The sequence below is a fragment of the Acinonyx jubatus genome, chromosome D2, assembly GCF_027475565.1.
Source record: "Acinonyx jubatus isolate Ajub_Pintada_27869175 chromosome D2, VMU_Ajub_asm_v1.0, whole genome shotgun sequence".
NCBI lineage: Eukaryota > Metazoa > Chordata > Mammalia > Carnivora > Felidae > Acinonyx > Acinonyx jubatus.
In genome coordinates this window covers 48065923-48093714 of record NC_069393.1, presented here as the reverse complement: position 1 = coordinate 48093714, position 27792 = coordinate 48065923, and the positions used below count along the sequence as shown (strand labels likewise).

Genomic DNA, 27792 nt, shown 5'->3' with positions numbered 1-27792 from the left:
TCTGTCTCCCTTAAATATTTGTAGAATTCATTTGTGCCATCTGGGTCTGCACTTCTTTTTGTGGGGGAAGGTTGTCAGCTACAAATTCAACTTTTAGGGCTACTCACATTTCTTTTCTTCTTGAGTGAGTTTTGGTAGTTTTTGCTTGTCAAGGAGTTTTGACATTTCACCTAAGTTGTTGAATTTACTGGCATAAAGTTTAAAATTCCACACTGCTTTAGTAGGTCCAAATATTTCGGTATATACTTTCAGTTCAAAATATTTTCAAATTTTCCTTTTTACCTCCTCTTCATGGCTCATTTAGGAGGGTGACTTAATTTCCAAATATCTGGGGTTCTTCAGATATCTGTTAGTGATTTTTAATTTAATTATTTTCTGGTTATACGTACCTTGTATAGTTTCCATTCTTTTAAATCATTTGAAACTCGTTTTATAGCTCACAATATTTGCACCTGAAAAGAATGTACATTATGCTGTTGTTGGGTGGTGTTCTATGTATGTCATTTAATCAAATTAGTTGATGGTCTTTTTTACCCTTAACTGATTGTTTTTTTGACAGTTTAAAACTTTAAGAGAATCTTAATAGTCAAGTAGCTAACATAAGAACATTTTGCAGAGTTTCAGCGTGTCTTTGTTTACAACTGGATTGCCCTTCACCTGGGTAACTCGGTTAAGCAGCCTTAACTGATTTTCTATTTGTGGTATCACTTAAGTGTTGAAATACTTGAAATAACCATACTTGTCTACATTTATTTCAATTTTATCAGATTTTTTTTTTTTTTTAAGTAGGTTCTGAGCCCAACACAGGGCTCAAACTCACAACTCTGAGATCAAGTGTCGCATGCTCCACTGGCTGAGTCAGCCACGCACCCTTCAATTTTATCATTCAAAAAATTTTTTTCAATGTTTTTATTTTTGAGAGAGAGAGACAGAGCACGAGTGTGTGTGTGTGGCGGGGGTGGGGGGGGGGGGCGGGCGGCAGAGAGAGAGGGAGTTACAGAATCCAAAACAGGCTCCAAGCTCTGAGCTGTCAGCATAGAGCCCAATGCGGGGCTTGAACTCATGAGTCGTGAGATCATGACCTGAGCCAAAGTCAGACACTTAACTGACTGAGCCACCCACGTGCCCCAATTTTATCAGTTTTTATTTCGTGCATTTTGAAGCTATAAGTATTGGAGATAGAAGATAACTGTTTTACTGTTGGATTCTCAAATGCCAGAATACAGGTCTCTCCCTCCGGGCCAATTTCTGCAAAGAACTCCCCACCTCTTGCTGGAGGGTAAATGTCTGGTTGGCAAAGGCACAGTGGTTGGAGAGGAGGGCATGGGTGTATGGGGTTAAGTGAATGTTCCATATACACCTGGCCATTGATTTCACTGCTTTCCCTTCATGTCTCACTCCTGTCTTCCACAGTATTAAGCATTTCTGAGACTGGAGCCAAACTGGTTACTTTTTGTCCTTATCTTCATACGCAAGCAGTTTAAATGGTGCCTGTTTCTGCTCTGATACAATAGCCACCCCCCTTCCATCTTTCAAATTTTTGTTGAGATTTGTTTGTTATGGTCTTCCTCCTGTCCTCTTTATTGCTGTGGTTTTATAAATGTAAAAAATTTCTTTTTAGCATTTTAATGCTGTCCAGAGAGATGTTTAACAAAAAGCGCATTTTCTAGCCTTTTCTCTGCTAGTCATTTTGCTTGGGTTGACCATATGCTGACATTTCTGTGGCCCTTGCCACATGTTCCTATGTATTAGCTTTTCCCAGATCTAACTCTTGAACCTACTTGCTGTTATTACCTGCCTTCAGGTACCAATCTGGTGCCAGTTTTACTCTTGCAACTTCTTTGGGCATGTTGCTTTGAACTTTTGTTGGCTTTCATTACCTAGGGTATAGTCTTGTACTCCATGACCAGTCATGATGCTTTCTCATCAATGAAAGTACAATGGGAAAGCCATGGGAATTTCCATATTTCATTCTATCCCCTAACTCTGGCTGTCAGGGTGGGGGGTGGGAAGGAAAAATTAAAATATCAGGGGTGCCCGGCTGGCTCAGTTGGTAGAACATGCAACTCTTGATCTCGGGGTTGGGAATTTGAGCTCATGTTTGTTGTAGAGATTACTTAAAAATAAAATCTTAAAAAAGTTAAACATTATAATTTGGAAATGTGACAAGTAGTGATCACATATTCACTAGTATTTTGACTTTAAGATATTAAACAACCCATACAGAAGGAACAGCACCCAATGAATAGGTAAGAATTTTAAGAATTGTAAAAGTGTTCCAAGTACTCAACAAATAATCTGTAACCTATTGACAGAATTATCAATTGAATATAACTGATGATTACTGAGAATAGCCAAAGGTCTTTGTTCAAATCAAGTATCAAGCCTAGGGCAACCCTTGAACTCTGAAAAAAACTCTTCTTCAACAATCCTAAAGCACACATATATTTTTTTCATGAAATTGGGATGTATCTTAGCAAAGTGCTTTTTTCACAATCAATGGTTTCTTAAGATCTGATGAAATGTGACATATCCCCTGTTGTTCCCCCTGTATTTTCACGTGTAAATCCCTCTTTTCCACAAACTTCTTTCCCGTAATCCGTGAAATGCTTCCCAAGGACTCTGATCATATTTCAATTGTATTAAAGAAGATGATGCTTAAAAGAAAATAGTAAAAACTAAACATAGTTAAAAAAATTGATACCATAAGTTATGTATAAAAGGAAATTTGGAAAAATAAGCTATTTTATAACCATTTGAGATTTGGACTTCCGACCTCCCTCTATCCTCAAAACACACAGGTTCTTGTGATCATATTTGGCTCCAAACCCCAGTTAGATTCCATATATCAGGGAGTTAGAAGACATATGTGACAAAGAGTGAAATCCTGAATAGATACTCAGGTATGATCTATGAGGGTAGAAGGAATGAGAGGCATTCATTCATTATTCTAGAGATTGGTGAAACAGAATCACATCATTTGTGATGTTGCCTTAGAGTACCCAAACAAGTGAGAAATTATGGAATGGCTAAAGGGCAGATGCTTAATCATCACCCTAATCATTGCATACGGAACGCTTACTCAAGGGTGGAGTCAAATATTCTGGAACTATCTCTTAAAGGCAAATGTCTTAATCTCTCTTCTTTATTCCTTAATAGAGATGAGCTGTTTCCCCAAAATTAATGTATACTTTTCCTGTTATCTATGTCCAGTTAACTACTTCAGCTTACCTTGGTCAGGATATATTAGTTATAACCCCATGTTCTCAAGCTAATAAGCATCCATATTTTTCATATATGGATACTAGTTATTGGTGGAAAACTGGGATATGAAACACTAGGTAACCACCTGAGAACTGCTTGAGGAATCATTAACCATTAGTGAGAAAATGAGGGCTGCTCATTGTATAGTAAATTTCAATTTAGTTATGTACATAATCACTTTTCTTTCAACTGTTGCTTCCGCTTCTTGTATCAACTTCTAGGGGACAAATGTCTCTTTGAAGTGTCCTAGCTTCACACTGCAAGTGAATTATATGTGATACATTGCATATTTTAAGCCTGGTCATCCCAAACATACTCTCCAAATAGGTTAAAATGTTTTTATATAGCTATTTTTTTTCACATTTATTTATTTTTGAGAGAGACAGAGTGTGAGCAGGGAGGGGCAGAGAGAGAGAGGGAGACACAGAATCTGAAAACAGGCTCCAGGCTCGGAGCAGTCAGCACACAGCCTCTCATGGGGTTCAAACTCACAAAATGTGAGATCATGACCTGAGTGGAGTCGGAGGCTTAACCAACTGAGCCACCCAGGTGCCCCATATAGCTATTTTTATGTGAAGTACTTTCAGCCAAATATAAGAATAATTTTATAAATCAGACTTCTAGATCTATAGTGAGACCTAAACAGGCTGGGGATTCTGTGAAAACAAATGGCTTTTGGGGGGTACAGCAAATATTAAAACAAGAGATAAGCCCAAAGAGAAAAATACTAGAAATTTTCTCTCTGGACTCCTTTGTTTTGCTTAGCGCAGACATGAGTGCTGAAGAAAATTAAGGAAATGAGGTAGTGAGGAATTAAATACATTTAGATATATTTCATTTCTGCTATGTTTCAACACGGTATATGTACCCTATTTGGCTTTAGTTTGGTGGCGGGGGGTCATCTGAAGTGGTGAGATCTGGAAGAACCCCAATAGACCAGCCGCACCCAGGAAAAAGAACTACTTCTGTTCCTAGGCAGCTGCCTTAGGGGGGTGGGTTCAATATTCTGTAAAACAGTGTATGGGGTGTACCACACAAGTAGCTCCTCTCTACCACCTGCCACGTGGCCACACACTGTTGGTATATTTTTTTCATAAACACAAGAGATTTCATGCCCATAGTATCTCCCACCACTCCCTTGACCTGAAACTAACACGTGCAATCACAGTTCAGAGACAGCTCATCAAGGCTGGAAGGAAATAGGAAAAACACAAGGCACATGATTTGAAGAGAAACCAGAGTTTCAATTTCTCAGAATGTGAACAAAGGGAAACATGTTCTGCTTGCACAAATATAAAGTTTTTTGCACTTAAAAATGCGGGGTAGGATATACAGTTCTAATAACACTGGCTGAACTGCAAAGTACAGATATTTCACTCTACCCATCCGAGGAACCAGAACAATCGGTTCTCTGAATAGCATGACAAAGTGCTTGGTACTTAAATACTTTAAATGAATGAATAAATTTCAGTGAGGGAACATATCTGAATAACCTATGATCTCTCTCCTGCGAATATAAAGGGAAGAGTGATATTAAAAATGTTTAAGTCTTTCCAGTAGACCTTATTTAATGGGATCTTTCCTATGAACCCGCTGGTGGATGTGGAGGTTGGAGCTCTGGCTGAAGCCCTTCCCACACTTGCTGCACTCATAGGGCTTCTCTCCAGTATGTACTCTCTGGTGGATGAGGAGTTTTGAGCTCTGGCTAAATCCCTTCCCACACTTGCCACAGTGATAGGGCTTTTCTCCAGTGTGGACTCTGAGATGGATGCGGAGATCAGAGCTCTGGCTAAAGCCCTTCCCACATTCGTAGCACTGGAAGGGCTTCTCACCTGTGTGTATGCACCGGTGAATGTGAAGGTTTGAACTCTGACTGAAGCCCTTCCCACATTCCCCACATTTGTAGGGCCTCTCCCCAGTGTGGACTCGCTGGTGGATGTGCAGGTTGGAGCGCTGACTGAAGCTCATACCACACTCCCCACACTCATAGGGCTTCTCGCCAGTGTGCACTCGTTGATGAATGTGCAGTTTGGAGCTCTGACTAAAGCCCTTCCCGCACCTGTCACATTTATAAGGCTTCTCGCCTGTATGGACTGCGTGATGAATGAGCAGACTTGAACTCCTTGTGAAGCCTTTTCCGCACTTGTCACACTTATAGGGTTTCTCATCTGTGTGGACTGCTCGATGGATGAGGAGACTGGAGCTCCTCGTGAAGCCCTTCCCACACTGCTCACATTTGTAGGGCTTTTCTTCTGCGTGGCGTCTTTGATGAAGTAGTAGTTCTGAGCGCTCGCTGAAGTCCTTACCACACTGACTACATCTGTGTAGCTTCTCTGCAGTGTGGATTTTCTCACACGGATTATTGCCTGAGCTATTGTTATGTCTTTTCCTGCAGTGGTAATGGTTACAGGGTTTCTCCTCTGTATGAGCTCTCCGATGACTACGACCGACCACTTGTGATTTCCAACCACAAATGTCTTTGCAGTTACAGTCAAAGCGATCCAAAGATTCTCTCAACTGGCCATTCTGGCAAGTTGCCTCACCACTGACCAATGGCGAGACCAGTTCTGTTACATCAGACAAAAGTTTAATTTGAAGGTTCTCTGAACAATGGTCCATGGGAGGACTTTCTCCTCCCAAGACTTTTCTCTCAGTGCCTTCTTCAGTTATAAACAGACTTTTACTTTTCTGAGGATCCTGGGGCTCATTTTGGCAGAAAGTCACTGAGGAGCCCTTTGTGGCCACTTGGCTTGGGACTGTCAAAGACAAATATTCTTCACTTGCCATGTTTTTATAATCATCACTTTGAAGAGTCACCATACTGCTCTTGTTTCTAGAAATACAGAAGATGCTTCTCCCTACTTCTGACAAAGGGAACAATCTAGTTCAGGATTCCTGTACCCTTCTCCTGGAAGATTCACAATACAATCCTGACTCTGTAATTGTGCTGGCCATATCTTCTAAAATTAGCCAGCAGAAAAGCCCCTACGTAATAGATCCCTAAGTCTTTTTTCTTGAAGATTCTCCATAGAATTTTCATTCAAATCTCCTAGGGAACAAAGAGAATTCAGTGATAAGAACATACAAAGAGTAGATTTCAAGATTTTGGAACTAGAATGCCTAATGCTTGAAGATTTAGTAACTAGGAAAAGGTTCAGTCTCGTCCTTATAGTCATGTCCTTTGGGTTAATGTCAGAAGGAGAGAAGGCTTAGCTACACAAGGCAGAAATCTTGTCTCAGCTTTTAAACAAACAAACAAAAAAAACTGTTCTTCCCCTAACCTTGCATAGGCAATGAATGTGTCCTTGTCACAAATAACATTTCATTTCACTTTACTTCATTGTACTTTAATTAAATTTGCATTTAAATTGGTAACCCACTTTAAAAGGTGCTGGGGATACAAAGAAAATAGAAATTCTTCTGCTTAACAAGCTAGAGCCTACTAGGAAGAAAGACAGTATCAACAGTGATAACCGTAAGTATGACAACAGATGCACGCACAACCAGTCATGGGAGCACAGAGTACAGGCATTCAACCCAAACCTTGGGGAAGATTTCTGGGAGCAAATGGAAGGGGGGGAAAAAAAGTGAAAATGCAGAGAAAATATGACATGCTCCAGAAAACTATACACAACTCCTTGTGGAGGATATAAAACAGGTGACTGTGGTAAAAAGTGTGCTCTGAAGAGGAAGGCAGGAGCCAGAACAAAGGGCTTGTCATGTACTATAAGGATTTAGGATTACAACCCTCAGGGATTTAAAGGACTTCAATGGGGAGCAAAATACCTGATTTTGTGATTTTAAACACCATCAGAAATAAGCAAGACTTTAGGTAGAGAAACAATTGCTGCAGCAAATCAGAAGCAAAGTGATAAGGATGGTTATCAAGACAAAGGAAGAAATTCATTGTAAATCACATGATGACTGACTAAATTTAGGAGGGGAAGGAGGCACCCAGCAGGATCCTTAAGTTCCTTACTTGAATTGACCAGGTATGGGGGTGTACTTGGTAAGACAGGCTGGAATGGGAAAGTGGGGACAATAACAAACACAAACTTTGCCTTGTTTAATTTGTGGTGCTGTTCTTGTACTGTTCAGTAATATGGGCCTGGAACTCCTGAGAGAGAACTGTTCCAGGAATGTAGATTTTAGACTTACTAGTATGTATGTTCATCAAAACAATTAGAGTGAGTATCTTAATATTACACTGAGGTGACAAAAAAGAAGTCCACAATAGTCTTGTAAAAATAGGCCACAATTAGCAGAATAAAAATGTTGAGAAGCTCCTAGATGATAAAGAGCAGATGAATGAGAACTGATAGAGAATCCAAAAAAAAAAAAAACCGAAAAACAAAACAAAGCAAAACAAAACAAAAACCAAAAACAAATAAACAAAAAAACCAAAACCCAAATGCACAGCTCAAATCACATACAGAGAAAAGGGCTTCCAAAAGACTAAGATCTCAACAAATCCTAGAAATTCAAATTCCAAACTCAGAATCAACAGTTGTAAAGAGAGGTTTACCCTGGAAACATGTTTATTAATTCATGTTAGGCATTTATTTCTTTTCTTTTTTTTTTTTAAGTTTTGCTTATCTACTTTGGAGAGAGACAGAGAGAGAGAGAGACAGAGTTCAAGAGGGGAAGGGCCAGAGAGGGAGACACAGAATCCGAAGCAGGCTCCAGGCTCTGAGATGTCAGCACAGAGCCTGACGCGGGGCTGGAACTCACAGACCGCGAGATCGTGACCTGAGCCGAGGTCGGACACTTAACCCGCTGAGCCACAGAGGCGCCCCTAATGTTAGGCATTTCTAATGGCTGGACAAGTTGTTGCCATTAGCAGCACCACTCTCCCAAGCACCCTCTTCCCTACAAAAAAATGAAACATTGGGTGGCTAAGGGTAGTGGCCCCACAGAAAGCCTCAAGAACAAAATAAATGGTCTGCCAAAGAAAAACTCCTAATAGTATTATTTGGGCTGGAGAGAAAAGCAGAAGTTGAGGTAATACTGAACCTGCACAATGAAAGGGTTGATTAAAGTACAAAAAGAAGCAACTGACTCCACATGTGCCCAGAATAAGGCTCGAGGTAACCCTTGAAGTGGGATTTCTGATAAGAGAGATACCTCAGAGCTAGAGATTGAGAAGCAGGGCACATCCCAGGTAATTTTGCACTGAAAAGGCAACCTTAAAAAAGGGGTTTACAACCACCCACCATCTGGATTCTTATATCTGTCTCAAACCCAATCAGCAGAGGTGTCCTCTATAAGTACAGCATGCATGCACCAAAGAGGGCCAAGCATCAGCTGAGGATACATACTCCAGTGTCATACTGTGAACATAAGCCTTTTGAAAAAAAAAATGAGACAATAAAAACAATATAAGCAGACAAAAAAAAAAAAAAGCAGAAAACTAACATAAATGAAGACTGGCATAAACTCAAGAAATAATGACCAGAGGAAACAGAATTTAAAAGGTACGTAATTAAAATCCTAGAGAAATCTGAGAGGATATCGCATCTAGAAAAACAATATAATCTAATAAAATATAAACACATTGCTATGAAAAATAATCAGAATTCTTTCAAATTAATAAAAGGACTGAAAAGGATTACAACTATCCCTGTCATGCCCATTTGAAATACTCAGGCACTAGTTGCACAATCTTATGTAAGAGGAACTCTTATGACATCCATTCTACACATGAGGAAACCCAAGGTTGAAAAGGTTAAGTAACTTATGTCACAGCTACCGTCAAGCTGTCTGATCCTAAGGTCTACAATCTCAATGGGTCGAGAAGCAAAATGAACACATGGCTAAGATGGAAGACTGAGGGATTCTCCTAGAATGCAGAGTAAAAAAAGAGACAGATGGAAAGATAAAAGTAAAAGCCCATTTTGTTTTTTTTTTTCAACGTTTATTTATTTTTGGGACAGAGAGAGACAGAGCATGAACGGGGGAGGGGCAGAGAGAGAGGGAGACACAGAATTGGAAACAGGCTCCAGGCTCTGAGCCATCAGCCCAGAGCCTGACGCGGGGCTCGAACTCACAGACTGCGAGATCGTGACCTGGCTGAAGTCGGACGCTTAACCGACTGCGCCACTCAGGCGCCCCTAAAAGCCCATTTTGTAGTAGTTCCGTGAATATGGTGAAGACTGAAGGGAGGGAGAGAAATGATCAAAGCAGTAACAGATAAAAATATTTCTTAGAATTCACAATTCAGTGCTCACTGAATGCTAAAAATTGTATGTGAAACTTCAGGACTTCAAGGAAAAAAAAAATACCAGAAAACACAAAAGCATCCAGACAGAAATGGCAGGTTGTGTGCAAATAAATGAGAATTAATATATTAACACCGAACTACCAATAAACAATACTGGAAGCCTGAAATAATTGAGCATTATCTTCCATTTGGAGGAAAAGTGATTGTGAAGAAGATGATACACAATACAAGAAATCGCAGTGAGCAAAGAAGTCAATAAAATAGACAGTTAAGTTGAATCGACTGTTGTTACATAAGAGAAAACTATAATAATTAACCAAGCCACTATAAAACAGCATGGAAAATCACCCCAAATAAAATACTTTAAAAAGCAAGCATTAGCTTTAGGAAAGGGAAAAAAAAAAAAAAAAAAAAGGAACTGTAATTATAGTACACTACTTTACCCTGCAGGGAACAAGCGTTATGAAGTCAAAGCAATGTAAGCATTAATCGTGGATGAATGTTGGGGAAAATAATGTAAAAGAGCTAAATCCTCATTTATGATTTAAATAAGTCAATATAAAATATAAAATACTGATAAACTGAAAATTAGCAGTATATTATAATAAACATTAAAACTATACTGAGATACCATACGAAACTATACTGAGATACTATACTAAAACTAGACTGACCTAGCATTGAGACTGAAACTGGAAGCATAGAGCACAGGCATTATGTTTATATAAAGAAAATGAAAGCACAGGCCTCTCACTACTTACAGGGACTTCTTCACTCTGTGGTGCTTGCCTCACCTCCCAGGTTTAGTTGAAAATAATGGTTCAAGAGCCATAGTCACTGAGGGAAGAGAACCATGTGGACAGAGGCAGGAAAAAAACCCTGATAGCCATTATTACAGGCTATTTCTTTTTGGTGGTTTTGTACAATGTCTGTTTTTACTACGGGATGGCAATTTCACATGGTTTAATCTAGTAAGTATATATGTATCTTACATCTGTGAAAAAGCCTTTTGTGGGGGCGCCTGGGTGGCTCAGTCGGCTAAGCATCAACTCTTGATTTTGGCTCAGGTCATGATCTAGCAGTTCAAGAGATCGAACCTTGTGTCAGGCTCCACACTGAGTGCTGAGTGTGGAGGCTGCTTGGGATTCTCTCTCTCCCTCTCTCCGCCTCACCATGCTCACTCTCTCTCTCAAAATAAATAAACAAACATTTAAAATTATTTAAAACAATTTTTTTTTTAATTTAAGAGACAGAACACAAGTGGGAGAGAGGGACAGAGAGAGAGAGAAGCCTAAGCAGGCTCCATGGAGCCCCACATCGGACTCAATTCCATGACCCTAGGACCATGACCTGAACCAAAATCAAGAGTCAGATACTCAACTGACTGAGCCACCCAAGCACCCCTAAAAAATTTTTATCATTGAATTTTTTAATGGGTACACATTTTTCTCTTATATGTTCCACTATAATTTGTATAACCAACACCTTCTGATATGTTTGGTGAGTAATTTTTTCACTATTTCATTTTATCTATCTATCTATCTATCTATCTATCTATCTATCTATCTATCTATCTATTTTGAGAGAGAGAGAACAAGTGGGGGAGGGTCACAGAAAGAGGGAGAGAGAGAATCCCAAGCAGGTTCTGCACAGCCAGCACAGAGACTGATGCAGGGCTCAAACTCATGAACCGTGAGATCATGACCTGAGCCAAAATCAAGAGTTGAATGCTTAACTGACTGAGTCACCCAGGTGCCCCTTCAGTATTTTAAATAATTCTATAATGACTTATCATTCTCCATGATTTTCAGTTGGAGTACTGATTATTTCCTTACAGTAGATACCTAAAAATGAATTATTATATCAAAAATGTTTAACTTCTTTGATTTAAGCAGTCAAAATGTTTTTTGAGAAAAACTGTCAGTTATATCCATATTTTACTTTATGGTATGAAATTTTGTCTCATCAAAAGTATTTTCTTCTATTCAGAAGGGGAGATGGATAAATCCCTGAATGTGTAAGAAAAGAAGCAATGGAAACTAGACATTGTAGGGCAAGGGAAAGGGATATTTAATGAAAATAAAGTCAAGCAGAGATAGTACAAGGCCAATGTGGGGAAAATGTGGGAAAAGACAAGAGTTCAGATAAGAAGGTCAGTGTAAATGGGAAAGACCACAAACTTCTGAAAAGGAAGGGGGGGGGGGAGTAAGTGACTAGAAAAAGGGAGATCAGTATGTGGAGACTATCCTTTGAGGCCTTAGCTTTCTCCACAGACCAGAGAACTTCAGAAAGAACTCCGGGAATATTAAAAAAGGGACTCCTCTTTCATGAATTAGCCTGGGCTTATAATCTGCCATGATACCTAACTGATTCCTTTGGAGTTTATTTTCCATTATATAATGATCTTCACCTTGGTCTGAGAGATCACAACTGGGAGACAAGAAGGATCGGGTAACTGTACAGAAAGCAAATTCAGTCCCAAGGGATGATTTTATAAGGGGTATGGTTTTTAAGATGACTCAGTAAAGCTACATTCTCCAATTCTTTTTTTTTAATTTAAAGTTTATTTATTTATTTTGAGAGAGAGAGAACGAGCGAGCACGCATGTCAGCAGAAGAGGGGCAGAGAGGGAGAGAGAGAATCCCAAGCAGGCTCCATACTGTCAGACGAGAGCCCAATGTGGACTCGAATTCATGAACTGTGAGATCATGACCTGAGCTGAAGCCAAGATTCAGATGCTTAACCAACTGAAGCACCCAGGCGCCCCTACATTCTCCAATTCTTAACAAGCCAAATTCTTTGGCTGCATAGAATAATCAGAAACATCCTTTGTGCCAAAAAAAAAAAAAAAAAAAATTTAGGAAACATCAATTCCTAAACTACACCCCTGGGGCCCCATCACTATTTAAATTTGAAGAAACAAAGATTCTAATAGGCAGGTGTCCAGGCTCATGTTCTTACCTATGGAGACCAACTGTGGTTCTCCAGCATCACAGCTCAGTGCAGCTTCCTCTGAGCAGAGTCCAGACAGCCTTGCCCTTCCTCAGTGAAGCCCCAAGAAACATCCTTGAATGTTACTAGCTTCTAAAACATTTAGCACATTTCTCCTCGACTGACAACCATTTGCACAAATGCCTTGGAAGGAATGTGGGGTTGGTAGCACTGGACAACAAGGGTACAGAAGAGTATAGTTCAGGGATATGAGTCATTTAAGTCAAGTTTTGTTGGAACAACTTTCTCTTCTCATCCACTTTGCTATTTTTATCCAAATCCTTCCCTTCCTGTCCATAACTCACCCAAGCTTAAGCTGTCCAGTTACTGAATCTTTCCTTGTCACTGTCATCTCATGACATTGCTGAGTTGTCTTTTCCACCCATTCCTATCATTATCCTGATAATCTCAACACTCAAGAGAACAATTTGCTAAACACTCTAACTTCACGTTTCTTAGCTACTTTAGTGCTAATCATCTCTGCCTCATTTCTTCAAACTCAATAACCATAACCAGGGCCATTTTGCTATATGGACCACCCTGCTTTTGAAATATTAATCTCTTACTATCCTATTCTTTAAAAACATCTTCCTGTTCTTTCTCTTCCATCACACCTCTTTTATCAAGAGCACCACCTGCTAACTCCTCCTTTTTTTTTTCCTCCCAGCCAAAGTATACTTCTTCCCCCCCTCCCCCCAAGTATACTTCTGATTTCAAGTCTTTCCCTAGTCCTATCAATCATGTTCTTTCTACTTCTAAACTAAGTAGTTGAACGTTCCTGGAAAAAAGAAAATAGCACATACACACATACCATAAAATACTATCCTTAGGTATTCCCAGCAATGTTTCCCCTTACCTCTACACTCCAAATCCCACTTAACATCTGCACTTGGATGTCTAGGAGGCATTTAAAATTTAATAGGCCCCAGTGGAACTCTTGCTCCTAAAAATCTCCATCAATATCTGCTTTTGCCTAGGGGGTCCTCATTTTAGTAAATGACCACACAACCCACCCAGTTGCTGAAGCCAAAGTCCTAGAAGTCATTTTGGTTCTCTCCTCTCTTCCTCACATTTTATCCATACCAAGTCCTATCGATTCTATCTCTAAAACACATCAGAATCTACTCACTTCTCTCCACCTTGGAGATTATGATTACGAGCACAGCCATATTAAGTTTGAATTGTACCAACCTCCCGATTTGTCTCTCTGCTTCCACACTTGCTACCGCACACAATGAATTTTCCACATAGTAGCCAGGGTGATCTTTTAAAACATCACATCAGGCAGGAAACCCTCCAAAGGTTTGCAACGGACATCGAGTAAAATCCAGACCCTTCATCTTAGTCTGCAAAGCTTCACAGACTGGGGTCCTGTCACTCACTTCTCCAACCTCAACCCAAGTCACTCCTCCCTACGTGTCGTACTTGGCCGCAGTGACCTTGCAGGTCCTTGACAACATCAAACCTATCCCAACTTAGGGCCTTTAAACTGGCTGTCCCCTCTGCCCAGAACATTCTTTTCCCACATCCACACACACCTGGTTCCTTTTCATTCAGGTCTCAGCTGAACGACCGCTGTCAGAGAAGCATTTCCTTGATGGTGTAATCCAGAGTAGCATCCAGAAACTATCACTTCTCTTTGTTTTCATTTCTTTGCACTACTTATGCCTTATCTCATTTTCTTATTTATTCATTTGCTTTCTTATTTACCATCTCTCCCCGCTAAGATATATGTTACTTAAGAACAGAGAGGTGTCTGATCCTTGCATCCTCAAGCAATGCCTGTCATTTAACAGGCGTCCAAACATTTATTTAGTTAACTTCACAGTGACTCTGGTTCCTTCCAGAGTTCTGTGGATGGAGCAACACTTCTCAAATTACCTCTGGTGAAGGAATACTTTCTTTTGAAAAGTTTCCAATATGTCAGACTTGTCACATTTTTGTAAAATACAATAAAAAAGAGTTACTAGAAAATAAAAACCCAGACATAGAAAATACCGAAGCCATTTTTAAATTATTATTAAAATATTGAATTATTTTAAACACTCTCAGTGTCTCTCCTTGTGTCTTTGCAGACTGGTAACAAGCCGTCTGTGGGCTGCCACCACCCTACAGGCCACACCTAAAAAGCAGACTGACAGAATATACATAAAATGAGAACGAAGTGAAGCCACAGAAGCAGCTCAACTCTGGGCCAGGGAAGAACCTGCTAACTTTCAGAACTCCAACACCTCAGGCCTGAGGCTGAAGGGGCTCTACCCACTCGCGCCTCAGGAAACTGAAGACAACCAGGCCGCTTGCAGGAACGATAGGACTACCCTACTTGTCACCAGTGGAAGGTAATGATGAGGGAAGGCAGCAGTTTCCTCCCAAGCTCTCAGGTCTCCACTGTATCTGAGGAGAGAGAGAGATGAGATTGGGCTCAAGAAGCCTGCAAGTTCCTGCGTGAAGGTGGGAAAGAAAAGCGGCAGAAGTGGAGGTTGCTGCCTCAGGGTGCCATACACACACCCGTGAGGACAGGGGCCGGGGGAACGTCAAGCATTAGGATTAGCCACTCCTTTCAACCAGACTTTCTTCTCAACCTCAGAGAACAAGGTTTCTTTATGTATGAGGCTAACCTCTCCCGTCGCATTCTAGATTCAATCTTCTTCCTTTTGAAATTCAAGTCCATCAATTATCTTTTTTCCCCTTTCATTTTTTAACCATCTTCCTTCCACTCAGTCATCTGGATGGTCTAAGACTCCCGCCCTACCTCAGCAATTTCAAACCACTTCAGATCTTATGAACTCTTCTCTCCTAAATCTCCCTTCAAAGTGTTACCTCTTCTTTATTTCACTGCCACCGTTGTAGGTAAGGCCCCCGTTTCTTATTCTAGACCACAATAAATCCTTACCAAGTCTTTAAAATACCAGTTTTGTCATTTTTCAATCCAGAGACTGAAAGACTGAGTTACTAATTTTTTAAGATCCCACAGATAAAGTGGTGGGGAGAATTCCATGTCAAGAATGGAAAGGATATGTTGATGGACTACTAACTCTGCAGTAGACTAAAGATTCCGGGATAAGAAATGGTAGGACAGTGGGCCACATGAAAGGTATCAGTGTGATAAAGGGAAAGAAAATAGTGGTTCTGCCAAAGACAAAGCTGGGGGAAGGAATCTGAATAATGAACAGTCTCCCCTGATATCAGTGGAGCTAATGAATTACACCCAAGGTAGACTCAGTATCCTGAAGGCTAACCAAAGGGAAAGGTCATGGGACTAGCAGTTTCCTGTTCCCACCTGACAAATGTCAAACTCCTTAAAACTATTTATATCATGTAACTTTCCACTTCCTTTCCAGAGCCCATCCTTGCTGGATCCAACAATTTACTCAGAGGCAGGAAAACAGTAATGCAGAAGTCAGGAGGTAGACAAGTGCTGTCGTCAGACTAGATTACCTGCAGTTAACCAAATGTCATGCTGTAATCTAGAATAGCCCTTTACATGCTGCTTCTGTCCTGACTTTTATTTCTTCCATTCATCTTGCAACTCCTTTCAGTTTCAAGACAATCAACAACTGCCTTTCTGAAGCGTGAGGATAAGTTAAATGCCTCTTCCTTCAAGATCTCATAGTATTTTTCACATATCTCTACCATAGCTATAAAGTCTGTCTTCCAAATTGGCTACAAGATTCTAAAGGATAGGGACCATGTTCAACTAATCTTTAAATCCCCAGCAACTAGCACAACTGACTAGGGATCTAAATGATAGTTACAAATTCACATTCAACTTAAATGAATGATGAAAAGATACAAGTATACGTGAACTTTGAGATCATCAAGGTAAACACTCTAATTTTACAGATGAGAAGACCAAGGCTCATGATAGTGAAGTGACTTACTCAAGGTCACAGAGGGAGGGGTTAAATTGGGACTCCTGCCTTTCAGACTCAAGGACAATGTCTGGTACATAAGAGAACACTCAATAAGTATTGGTGGAATAAAGTTTTTCTTTAAATTCAAAAGTTATTAATATATACCAGAATTTCAAAATTCCACTATATCAGCAATTCCCAACTTCATGATAAATAATCTTCATCAGGGCCTAGGTAGAGGAAAAGGAAGGAAAATATATAGAGCACAGGGTTTCATTCACATTAATTTCCCTTGAAGTCCTCAATTCCTTTTCAAGGCACAGAGATGGCATGCTCTTAGGACGTTGGGGCAGCTTACTGTCCTCTAAACAGATCTTTATAAGAGCTCATGGTCTCTTCCTATGTATCTAAGAACTGTATTTGCCAAGCAAAAAGATGGTCTTTCTGGTGGTGGTGCAAAGAACCAATTACTTCTTCCTTAAAATCCAGCCTGATATTTTATTCAAGTAACTTCTGATATAATTCACCTGTTTAGTTATGGAGAGGGAAGAGCATAGAGTTAGAAGACATGGGGTTTCCTTCTGACTCTGCTGCTTCTGCAACAGGGGACATGGTGCTTTCCTTCAGCTCCCTCAGATTTAGAGCTCTCTGTAAAATGCCGGTCCCAAGGCAGAGAGGGGGCTGGCGAACCCCTCCCATTTCAAACATTCTATGATTCTAAGTGTTAACCTCGAGGTAGCTTTCGAGGAATGGTTTTCTGGAGACAAATGAGAAATCAGTTTTTACAAAAGTACTACTCAGTAATTTAACAATTTATTGGACCAATTAAACATGTAGGTATGTTGGTGAAGGGAACAAAGCAACCAGAGCATAAAAGATAAATAACCCATCTTACCTACCTTAATGACGCTCACGTTAAGTTTATAGAGATATATCTCACAACAAATCCAACAAATCTTTGGATGTACAGAGGCCAATAAGATTAAAGAAAAAAAACAGTGAAACTCTCCTTTTAGTAGGTTTGGGGTGAGGGTAGTGTCTATGAATCTGAATTCTTAAAAACCACCACAGTAACTCTGATGAACAGCTTGGTTAAGAAGTATTACTGGGAGTGATTTGGTAACAACTGTGCTGGCATTTACCAAACTTTTTAATGTTTAATAAATGGTTATTATTAAGATGTGTATTCTTTCACACACAGAATGTGCTCATGCAGAAAAGCACCACAATTTATAATTCTGTTTGTTCTCCTGACACCACTTAGCACTGGCTGGAACAGGTGAGAACTCTGAATAACTTTCAATGCGAGTGAAATGCCTTGGCAGGAAAAGGGAGGCTTTGAGAGAGGACCAGGCAAAGACGCTGTGTGGACTCTTTCAATGGGAGAGCACAGCGCAGTGCTCTGGGGAGTGGGCCAAGTTCATGGAGCTAGGGTGGTTCAGTGAAAACTGATGTGGAATTTAAAGTGAGCGGCCACCTGTGCAGACTCTGGCGACATCACTTGGTAGCTATATGCCCTTAGCATATTAATGTTCTTACACCCATATGTATACAATATTTCAGGTCTCACACCGACGTCTGACAATAAAAAGATCGTACAGAACAAAGACAGGACCTGACACCAGATGAGCACCCAATTCATGCTAATGTTCTTTCTTTGTTCCAAGCTAGAAAGGTTCTGTCCATTCTCAGAGAGATGGCATTTTCACAGAGAAGAAACCCCAACTCACCTACCTGGCACTAGGTCATTTCCTCCTCTCTGGAAGGTCACCGGCCTGGAAAAGTGGCGTCAGGGAAAGAGAAACAGCCATGAAAATCAAGACCACCTTGCAGGGTACAGACCAGCCAGTCCAGCAAGACTGTAGGAAAAAAGTTACTGAGCTCCTGCGACTAACCCCTCTTCAGTAGCCCTTCCCACGCCATCTCCCGAGCTTTCTTTCTAGTCTCTCCGTGCTGCCCCTCCCTCACTTCTCTCCACACGGCTTTGGATTGAACAGGCCAAGCCTCTCCCCCAAACCCACGAAGGTAAGTAAATCCCGCTGCTCCCAGCAACACTAGGATGTGTCCCTTTCCTCAGGGATTCTGATTTCTGTCCTGAAGTTCTAGAAAGAGCAGTAGGAGCTCTCAGCTTGGATGCTTTGCCTCAGAATGGATTTCCACTACCCGAGGCGCTTTCCCCAACCTGCCTCATTTCTGGGGCGTGAGGACAGTGCTGTGGGGACAGAAACCTAGGTCTCTCAAAGGGGCCCCTCTCGGTCGCCTAACATCCACCGCAAACCCTGGAATAAGGCCAGTCACCGGCACAGAAATGGCCGGTACGGCCAACTTCGAAGCCTCCAGGCCGGCCAGTGCCAGAGCTAAGCCGGGCGAGAGAGATGGGCCCCTCGGAGCCGCAGCCGCTTCTGCGCTGGGGGCCGTTTAGTGTCAGGTGATCGCGGTCCGGCCAGGCGGACACAGAGGCGGTCGCGACTCCCACCCCCCCCATCCACCCCTCCACCCCCCCACACACCCCCACACGTGCGGTCCCGGGCCGCACCTCCTCTTGGTCGCGAGCCCTCTCACAGCCGCCCCGCCAGGCTTTCGGGTCTCAGCGGTCCTGCGCCACCACCGCGTCACTCCCACATCCCAACCACAGAATGCCTCCCTGCCCGCAGCGTTGCCTGTCCTGAGCGTCTCACCTCCCACGTGGAATCCTACACCTGCAAGCGCAGTATTCCCGAGACTGACCCGCGCCCGCGCCTAAGGGCCCCCAACTACAAGTCCCAGAAAGCTGCGGGCCGGTCGTACCCACTTCCGGCGCACACTTCCGGCGAAGGTCCGGGCCAGTTCCCGGCTGCGGGGGTTCAGTGGGTAGCTGTACTTTGAGGTTAGAGACTAGTTTGTTTAAGTTATCTTATTATTATTAAAAAAAAAACTTTTTAATGTTTATTTATTTTGAGAGAGAGAGAGAGCGTGAGAGGGGAAGGGACAGAGAGAGGGAGAGAAGAATCCGAAGTTGGCTCCAAGGTTGGAGCTGCCAGCACAGAGCCCTACGTAGGCTCCAGCTCACAAAGGATGAGAGTGTAACCTGAGCTGGAGTTGAGGCCTAACCGACTGAGCCACCCAGGCACTCCTTATTATTATTTTTTTATTATAAGTGTGTCAGTTATTTTAGGAATACCCATTGAAGTGTTCTTAGTTTTTGAAGTGTTACTGGTGTGAAAAGAACGTAAAGATATCACCTGTAATTTTGTCTTTACCCTTAAAAATATTTTGAAATGAATATATGCTATTTGGCCTCACCGTCTTGGCTCCAAAGTTCATTCATATGGCAAACACGAGGGCCTACTATGTTCCAGGAACTGTCAAGGGAGGGTGGTGTAACCCCATTTTACAGCTTTTACATTTTAGAAGTTTCAAGAAGCATACTCAGTGTCTCATCATAAGGGTAAAGTATGGATTCAAGTCCAGATTTTTTTTCTGAATATTCCAGAGCACGTGTTATTCACACTTGATTCCCTTTATTATTCCCCTGTGTTTCCAAATAATTTTCCCCTTGAAAACTTGGTTTTCTCATTTATGAAAGGGACCCAGTAACCACAGCCCTTTTCGAGGAAGCCCCCAGGAAGGCAAAGGGGGTTAAAGTGTTTCAGAAACTTTCCAGGCTTCTAGATGGTTGAAGGTAACTATCACCGAATTATGGTGCATTATACTTAGAAAATGTCAGGAGGTGTTTGTAGGGATGAGTTGAGGGGCCTCAGGCGGGGTTGTTAGGGGGACAAAGACCTTCACCTTGTGTTCTGCGCAGTTTAGAATCCCTGGAGAATGATCCCTGGGGAATTTCCTCCCAGGGTGGTGCTGGGACTTTGGGATGTGTGTTGAACGGCATTCTGCTGACAGTGATCAGCCTGCCTACAAACATATACCCCATACTCATTCACACAAACTATATACATACACACAATCTGTACCCCTTCACAGCATGTTCCCACACAACCACATTCATACATAGCATGTGCTCACACTCACCCATTATTGTCTGTGCGAGAACACATTATTATTCCCCAATTTGTTTCAGTTCATGTATTTAAAAAATTTTTATTTTGAAATAATTATAGATTCACAGGAAGTTGGAAAAAATGTACAGGGAAGTCCCCATGTCCTTCACCTAGTTTCTCCTAATGGCAGCATCTTACATAAATACATTTTGTAATTTTCAGGATATAGATCCTGTATGTGTTTTGTTAAGTTTATACCTTAATATTTAATTTTCTTATACTATAAGTGATATTGTATTTTTAATTTCAGATTTCACATATTTATTGTTTAGTATATAGAAAATTGATTAATTTTTGTGTGCTGATCTTGTGTAAGACTCTGCTGAACTTAGTGGTTATCAGAGGGTTTTCTTTAAAAAAAAATTTTTTTTAAATCATTATTTATTTTTGAGAGAGAGAGACAGAGCATGAGCAGGGGAGGGGCAGAGAGAGAGGAAGACACAGAATCCCAAGCAGGCCCCAGTCTCTGAGCTGTCAACACAGAGCCCCACAGGGGGCTCAAACTCATGGACCACGAGATCATGACCTGAGCCGAAGTCAGAGGCCCAACCGACTGAGCCACCCAGGCGCCCCCAGAGGGTTTTCTTTTTTAAATGCTTTTTTGACATTTTTCACATAGAGAATTATGTCATCTACAATTAGAGATTGTTTACCTTCTTTATTTCCAATCTATATTCCCTTTATGTGTTTTCTGACCTATTGCATGAGCTAGAATTTCCAGCACTATGATGAACAAGCTGATGAGAATAGACATCCTTGTTTGTTCCCCCCCCCCCCCCCTTAGGGAGAAAGCATTTGAACTTTTAACATTAACTTTGGTGTTACTGTAGGTCTTTATCAATTTGAGGAAATTCCTTTCTATTCCTAGTTTGCTTAGCATTGTTACCATGAGTAGTTGTTGGATTTTATGTAATGCTTTTTCTTATATCAATTGATATGATCTTAATACTTTTCTTCTTTAGTATTGATATGGTAGATTATATACTAATGGGTTTTCAAGTATTGAACCAATCTTGCATATGTAGAATAAATTCCACTTGGCTGAGGTGTGTAATCCTCTTTTTATTTTGCTGGATTTGATTTGATAATATTTCGTTGAGTATTTTTACATCTAAATTAATGAGATATTGGTTGGTAGTTTTTTTTTTTTTTTAATGTTTGTTTATTTTTGAGAGAGTGTAAGTGGAGGAGGGGCAAAAAGAGGAAGGGACACGGAGGATCCAAAGGAGGCTCTGTGCTGACCATGAGATCATCTCACAAACCATGAGATCATGACCTAGCCAAAGTCAGATGCTTACCTGACTGAGCCTAGGTGCCCTTGTTTTGTTTTGTTTTGATGCTCTCTGGTTTTGGTTATCAGGCTAATAATGGCCTCACAAAGTGAGCTGGGAAATAATAGTTCATCTTGTTTTATTTTTTGGAAGAGATTGCATAAAATTTATGTTAATTGCTCTTTAAATGTTTGATAGACTTCTCCAGTGAAACAAACAATGTAAGCCTGGAGATTTCCTTTTATTTTAAATTACAAGTTAAGTTTCTTTAATAGTCACATGACTCTTCAGATCATTTTATTTTTTTGTTTTTGTTTTTGTAGTTTGTGGTTTTCAGGGAGCTTGTTCAGTGCTTCCAAGTTGTCACATTTATGAATGCAGACTTGTTAGTAGAAGTCCTTCTTGAGCCCTGTTTAGGGGACTCACAATATAGTAAGGAGTTTTTTTTTACCTAAATAGTGTGGCTGAGGCTCACAGGAATGTTCGTATCTGTTTTCCAAGTCAAATGATCTGCTGTGTGGATGTATCTAATGGTACTTTTTTTTTTTTCAATCTTACTTTAGTCTTGCCCCACCCCTATCCAGTACCCTTTTGCCATCTCTCCTTAGCTGATTCCATCCCTGACCCCAGAGAAAGGCAGTTATGGTATGGCCCCCTGAGGCCATTGAGGCCCAGCTAAGTCCTCCATGTGGCCAGGGCTAGATGCTCTGGGAAGAAGCTTGAGAGGTCTTCATTTGGGGTCTGCATCTTCTGCTTATTGTGGTCTTGGGACCTGGAGGAGCACTGGCCAGGGAGCACATCAGTCTGTAGGCCTCAGCTGGAGAGCCCTTGGGAGACACAGAAAGAAAGGTGGAGGGACTTCCATTTACTGATTTCCTCCTGGATGCCCTGCACTGGGCTCAGGGCCCAATGTTTATCATTGCCTGTTAACAACCCTGTTTTATTTATTATTTAAGAAAAAAAATTTTAATATTTATTTATTTTTGACAGAGACACAGTGCAAGCAGGGGAGAGGCAGGGAGAGAGGGAGACACAGAATCTGAAGCAGGCTCCAGGCTCTGAGCTGTCAGCACAGAGCCTGATGCAGGGCTCGAATTCATGAGCCGTGAGATCATGACCTGAGCCAAAGTCGGATGCTCAACTGACTGAGCCACTCAGGTGCCCCTGCTCACTTATTTTTAAATTGAAGGCACAGAGGATGAGCGAGAAAGGGACAGTGACTTGCCCAAGATCCTGCTGGTGGTAAATGGCAGAGCCGGGATTGAAACTCAGCACCTTGGATATTGAATTGGGCACACGTTCACTATAGCACATTTGTCTGTCACCTCATCTTTTCAGGGGATCACAAATGGAATAGGCCAGAATAGAGATGAGGAAAGGAACTTCTGTTGGACCCCTTGGGCCCTGCCTCCCAGTTCAGCCTGCTGAGGGATCAACCCAACATAGAAATGGTGGTAGATGCAGGTCCAGTCATAGTGGACTCCTAGGAAAGCTGCAGAAATCACTGTAGGAGCTGGAAAAGGGAGGTCAGGGCTCCTGTGTGGATTTGAGCCCAGCCAGGTTGGCTCCTGGCTAGAACAGGGGAACACAGAGCTGCCTCCTTCCAGATTCCTACAAGTTCTAAGAATATGTCCAGTTCTGTTTCCCAGGCTGTCCCTGGAATGTGCTCAAATGTGAACCATACAAATGAAGAGGGTGATAAGGAGGGTCTCATCCAGCCTTCTTCACTTTTCAGACTGGGAATTGAGGCCCAGAGAAAAGGAGAGAATTGGTCAAGTGCCCTCAGACAAGCAGGGAGGGGAGAGGAGGGAAGTTAGTCCTGCCTAGTACTGAAGGGCTCTTGGTGCTGCCTTGCTAGGGATCCAGGGGTAGACACTTATCATTATAGTGTTCCTGCTACTAGATGCACCTCAGCATCATTCCTGCGCTTACTCATTCAAAAGCATTCAGTGAGTATATTCTGTGTACCTTGTCACATACAATGCTGTTGCTCCACAGGGCTCCACCAGCACTGGGGGTGAGGGTTTTAGTGGTTTTCAGCATTATGAATCCTCTCTCCTCCCCCAGCAGCCTCTTCATCCTGATTGTTATTGCTGTGCTTTCACCTTTCTTCAGATTCTACCTGTTGACTTTCTTTAAGATGTCGGCCACTGCCAACTAAGGATACTATTGAGTAGATAACATCTTAAGGAGCGTCCCCCCCAAACTAAGGTTAAGTGTATCACAGGGTATCCCGAAAGGTCTAAAAATCTTTAAACCAAAAAATTGTGGCTTTTTAGATGTTGTATTAGGATGATGGAAATGTAAAAGAAAAAAAATCTGTGTGGGGTGGGCAGAGTTGGGTTGCCAGATTTGGCAAATGAAAATACAGGATGCCCAGCTCAATTTGAATTTCAGATACACAATGAATGGCCTTATTTTTTTGTTTAGATGTGTGTTCTTTGTAATGTTTGTCTGAAATTCAGACGCTGCTGGGCATCCTGAATTTTATCTGGAAACCCTAGAAGAGTGGCATATTTCCAAGAATGCCTTGAAAGACTCTAAGGGGGCAATTGCAATCTGGGAGCCTACCCCCAAAAATGTGCCAGCCTGGCTTTCAGCTTAGTCACCTACCTCAGTGAAACAGGATATTGAGAATAGCTGCAAAGGCTTCTCAATAGCTCAATAACCTGGCTCACCTTCTCCTCTGTCTTCTCTCTTTCCCTCATTTCGGTGAAAACCCACACCTTCTCCCCTTCAGGCTCCAGAGCAGAGCAGCTAAAGGCAGGGGCTGTGGAGTCAGATAGCCTGGGTGTAAATACAGGCTCTGCCACCAGAAAACTGACATCACGAGCAAGTTTATCAATGTCACCAAGCCTGGATTTCCTCCTCTGTAAAATGAGGCTCAGGAAACCTGTCCCTTTCAGGCTGTTGTGAGAACTACATGGAATAAGGCATGGAAGGTGTACATCACAATGCAGGCGGTAAAAGTTAATGTAACTGTTATTCTCAGTTTTGACCTTTAGGTGGCCCCAGACACTAGAGACATGCCCTTCAGGTGGAGGCGCTGTTCCAGGAATTTCTGCCCTTGTGTTCTGTGGCATCCCTCTCCTTGAATTTCTGACTTTTCACTTCTTTTATATCATTTAATTCTCATAACAGTCGTGGGAGGTAGGCGAGCAGAGATTATTAACGTTTTTGCAGATGAGCACACTGAGGCCACATTATTTAGCTTCTCTAAACATTTCTCATCTGTTAAACGAGGAGCAGGACAAGATCCTTATGGCCGCAGTTTTTGAATTCCCCAAATCACTCACAAAAATGGACTGAGTCACTAGGATAGCAGGAGAAACATCCCGTTGGACAGTATCTTCAACAAAACCAAGATCAGGGGATCCCCACGGATCCTAGAAGAGGTGGGTCGAATCACCATCAGGCTTCAGCAGCTGTTCCAAGGTCGTGAGAGTTCTGGAACCCAGAACACAGAAAATGCCACCAAATAATACCGTCCTCCAAGAAGAGAGCTCCACTCTGAGCGGAACCATCAGCAAGAAACTGAGGATACCAATGAAACTGGCCTGAGGTTCCACAGGCTCTTTCACAAGCTCCAGTTTGTAGGTGACTCCGAAAGACTGCAGGAAACTGAAAAAGCCAGGGGTCTTTGGAGAAATGGCTGGTTCATGACAAAGCATAGAGCAAGCCTGGAACAACTTGTCTGCCAGAGAGCAAGAAAGTTCCAAAGACTACTACCATCAAGTTGTAAGGACCCAGGCCTGGCTTGAAGGGTTCCCGTTTGAATCAAACAAACTAGACACAAAATAAATCTATGGGACACTTACAAAGATTTGAATTTGGACTGGATATTAGATATAAAGAATTTGTGGAAAAAGTGAAGACCAACCAAATGAGAATAAGCATGCTATGGCAAGGTAGTCAGCTACTATCCCTTGCATTTTGGCTGTGATTCAAAGGCAGCGGAGTGATAAAGCTTTAGAGTGGAAAAAAGGAAGGCTTTGGGTATGCCCTGATTGCAGGGAAACTGGAGGTGGCTAAGTAGAAGAGGGCATCCTATGTGATTGGTTAGGGGAGCATATTTGGCTTTCTCTGATCCTAAATTGGAAGTGGGGACAAAACTTAGGGATATTGTCAGTTATTAATCAAGGCCTGACTGTTTGGGGATGATTGATAGTTTGGCTGCCCGGGCTGATTGCTAGAGATGATATTCTGACTTCTTACAAGTCAGCCTACAAGCAGACTGGCTTCCTGGGCTAGTTATCGTAGATTATGGGTTGGTTTCCTGAGCTGGTTGCTGCAGATTGTTTTTATATATGGTCTTTCTATTGTCCATGTGTATATTCAATCTCTCAAATTATTTATTTTTTAAGTGTAATAATGATACAATGTAAAAAATAAACTAAAATGCCCTTAGGTAAGATATATACTTGATTATTTGTAGATTAAATAGTTCAGTAAAAGGCGAGGAGAGATTGACAGATAAACTAAAACAGGCATGATCTCAATATTTGTGAATCTGGGTTATGGATACTTGGAGGCTATATTATTCCCATGTTGTGCATATTTTGAAATTTCTAGAACAAAAAGTTTTTTCTGTTGAGAATAGTAATAGCACCTACCTCATAGGGTTGCTTTGAGTATTACATGAAATGATTCAAGTAGAAGGTTTAGCATGGTTCTTGGCATGAGTTGAATCATACTTTACAGTAGGCCCTTGCTGAGCATGTTTCTGGCATTATGTCATTGTTATGTGATACTTAAATGGGATTATGCCACATAGGCTCTTTTAGAAACTGATTTTTTTTCATTCACAGTATTTCGTCCATAAATCACGAGGGTAAAAGGTACAGCACAGGGAATATAGTCAATGGTATTATAATAGTTGTATGGTGACAGATGGTAGCTACTTGTGGTGAGCATGGCATAATGGGTAGTTGTTGAATCACTGTGTTGTACACCTGAAATGAATGTAACATTGTGTGTCAACTTTACTTCAATTTAAAAAACCCCAGGCCCCCCCAATTTTGTCAGCACATTTATGTAACATATGTTTATATCCACATTGAAATTTTTAATGGTTGCCTAGTAATCTTTCATTTGGATTTACTATAACTTATTTAACCGCTTCCTATTAATAGTGAGAGTGTTGAAGTTTATCTGAGCCCTGTGCTTCTGAAAAATAGCACAGATTAAGAAATCCCCCAAACTTGTATTTGGGAGACACTATAGTGTGGCATAAGATAATGATGACATTTGATTTGCTGGAGGAAAGAGTAGACTTTTCAGTGAAAGGTGTTGAAAAAATTATGCAATCATTTGAGACAAATTTAGATCCTTTCTTTTATAATATATGAACTTTATTAAAAATAAATTAGAGGTATTAAAGGCAACCATTAAGGAACAAAGCATAAAACATAAAACTAAGCTTTATGTGTTGAATTGTGTCCTCCCCCACACCCTTCATACTTGAAGTCCTAATGCCCAGTACTCCAGAATGTAACCTTATTTGAAAATAGGGTTCTTGTAGATATAATCAAGTTAAGATGAGGTCATTAGGGTGGGCTCTAATCCCATATAACTAGCTATCCTTATAAGAGGAAATACCATATGAAGACAGACACACACAGGAGTATTCAAGCCACGAAATGCAAAGGATTGACAACAACCACAGGAAGGTAGGGAGAGTCAAGGAAGGATTTTACCCAGTCTCAGAAGGAACCAGCCTCGCTTGATAATGAGCTTCTAGCCTTCAGACTGAGAAAATGAACTTCTATTGCTTAAGTTTGTGGTACTTTGTTATGATAGTCCTAGTAAACTAATATAATTACTATTTAATTTTATTTATTATTTTTATTATTAAAAAAATTTTTTTTAAATGTTTATTTATTTTTGAGACAGAGAGAGACAGAGCATGAACGGGGGAGGGGCAGAGAGAGAGGGAGACACAGAATTGGAAGCAGGCTCCAGGCTCTGAGCCATCAGCCCAGAGCCTGACACGGGGCTCGAACTCACGGACCGTGAGATCGTGACCTGAGCTGAAGTCAGACGCTTAACCAACTGAGCCACCCAGGCGTCCCAATTACTATTTAATTTTAAACATCACCCCCCATCACTTCATACCCATTAACAGTCATTCCCCATACCTCCTTCCCTCCATCCAC

General features: G+C 41.3%; 1 protein-coding gene across 10 annotated transcripts in view; it reads right to left on the bottom strand.

Annotated features, from left to right (window-relative positions):
• ZNF239 (zinc finger protein 239) overlaps positions 1–19310 on the bottom strand; it is a 129244-nt gene extending 109934 nt beyond the window's left edge. The window contains exons 1-3 of one of the 10 annotated variants that reach the window (XM_053207308.1): positions 19008–19138; positions 18060–18188; positions 976–6313 (exon numbers count right to left, since the gene is read on the bottom strand). In XM_053207308.1, the coding sequence (XP_053063283.1) occupies positions 4828–6084 (1257 nt within the window). In that variant the 5' untranslated portion in view covers positions 6085–6313; positions 18060–18188; positions 19008–19138 and the 3' untranslated portion in view covers positions 976–4827. The other 9 variants (XM_015069024.3, XM_053207311.1, XM_053207310.1 and 6 more) reach the window with 9 other exon arrangements.
• Positions 19311–27792: the final 8482 nt, after the last annotated feature.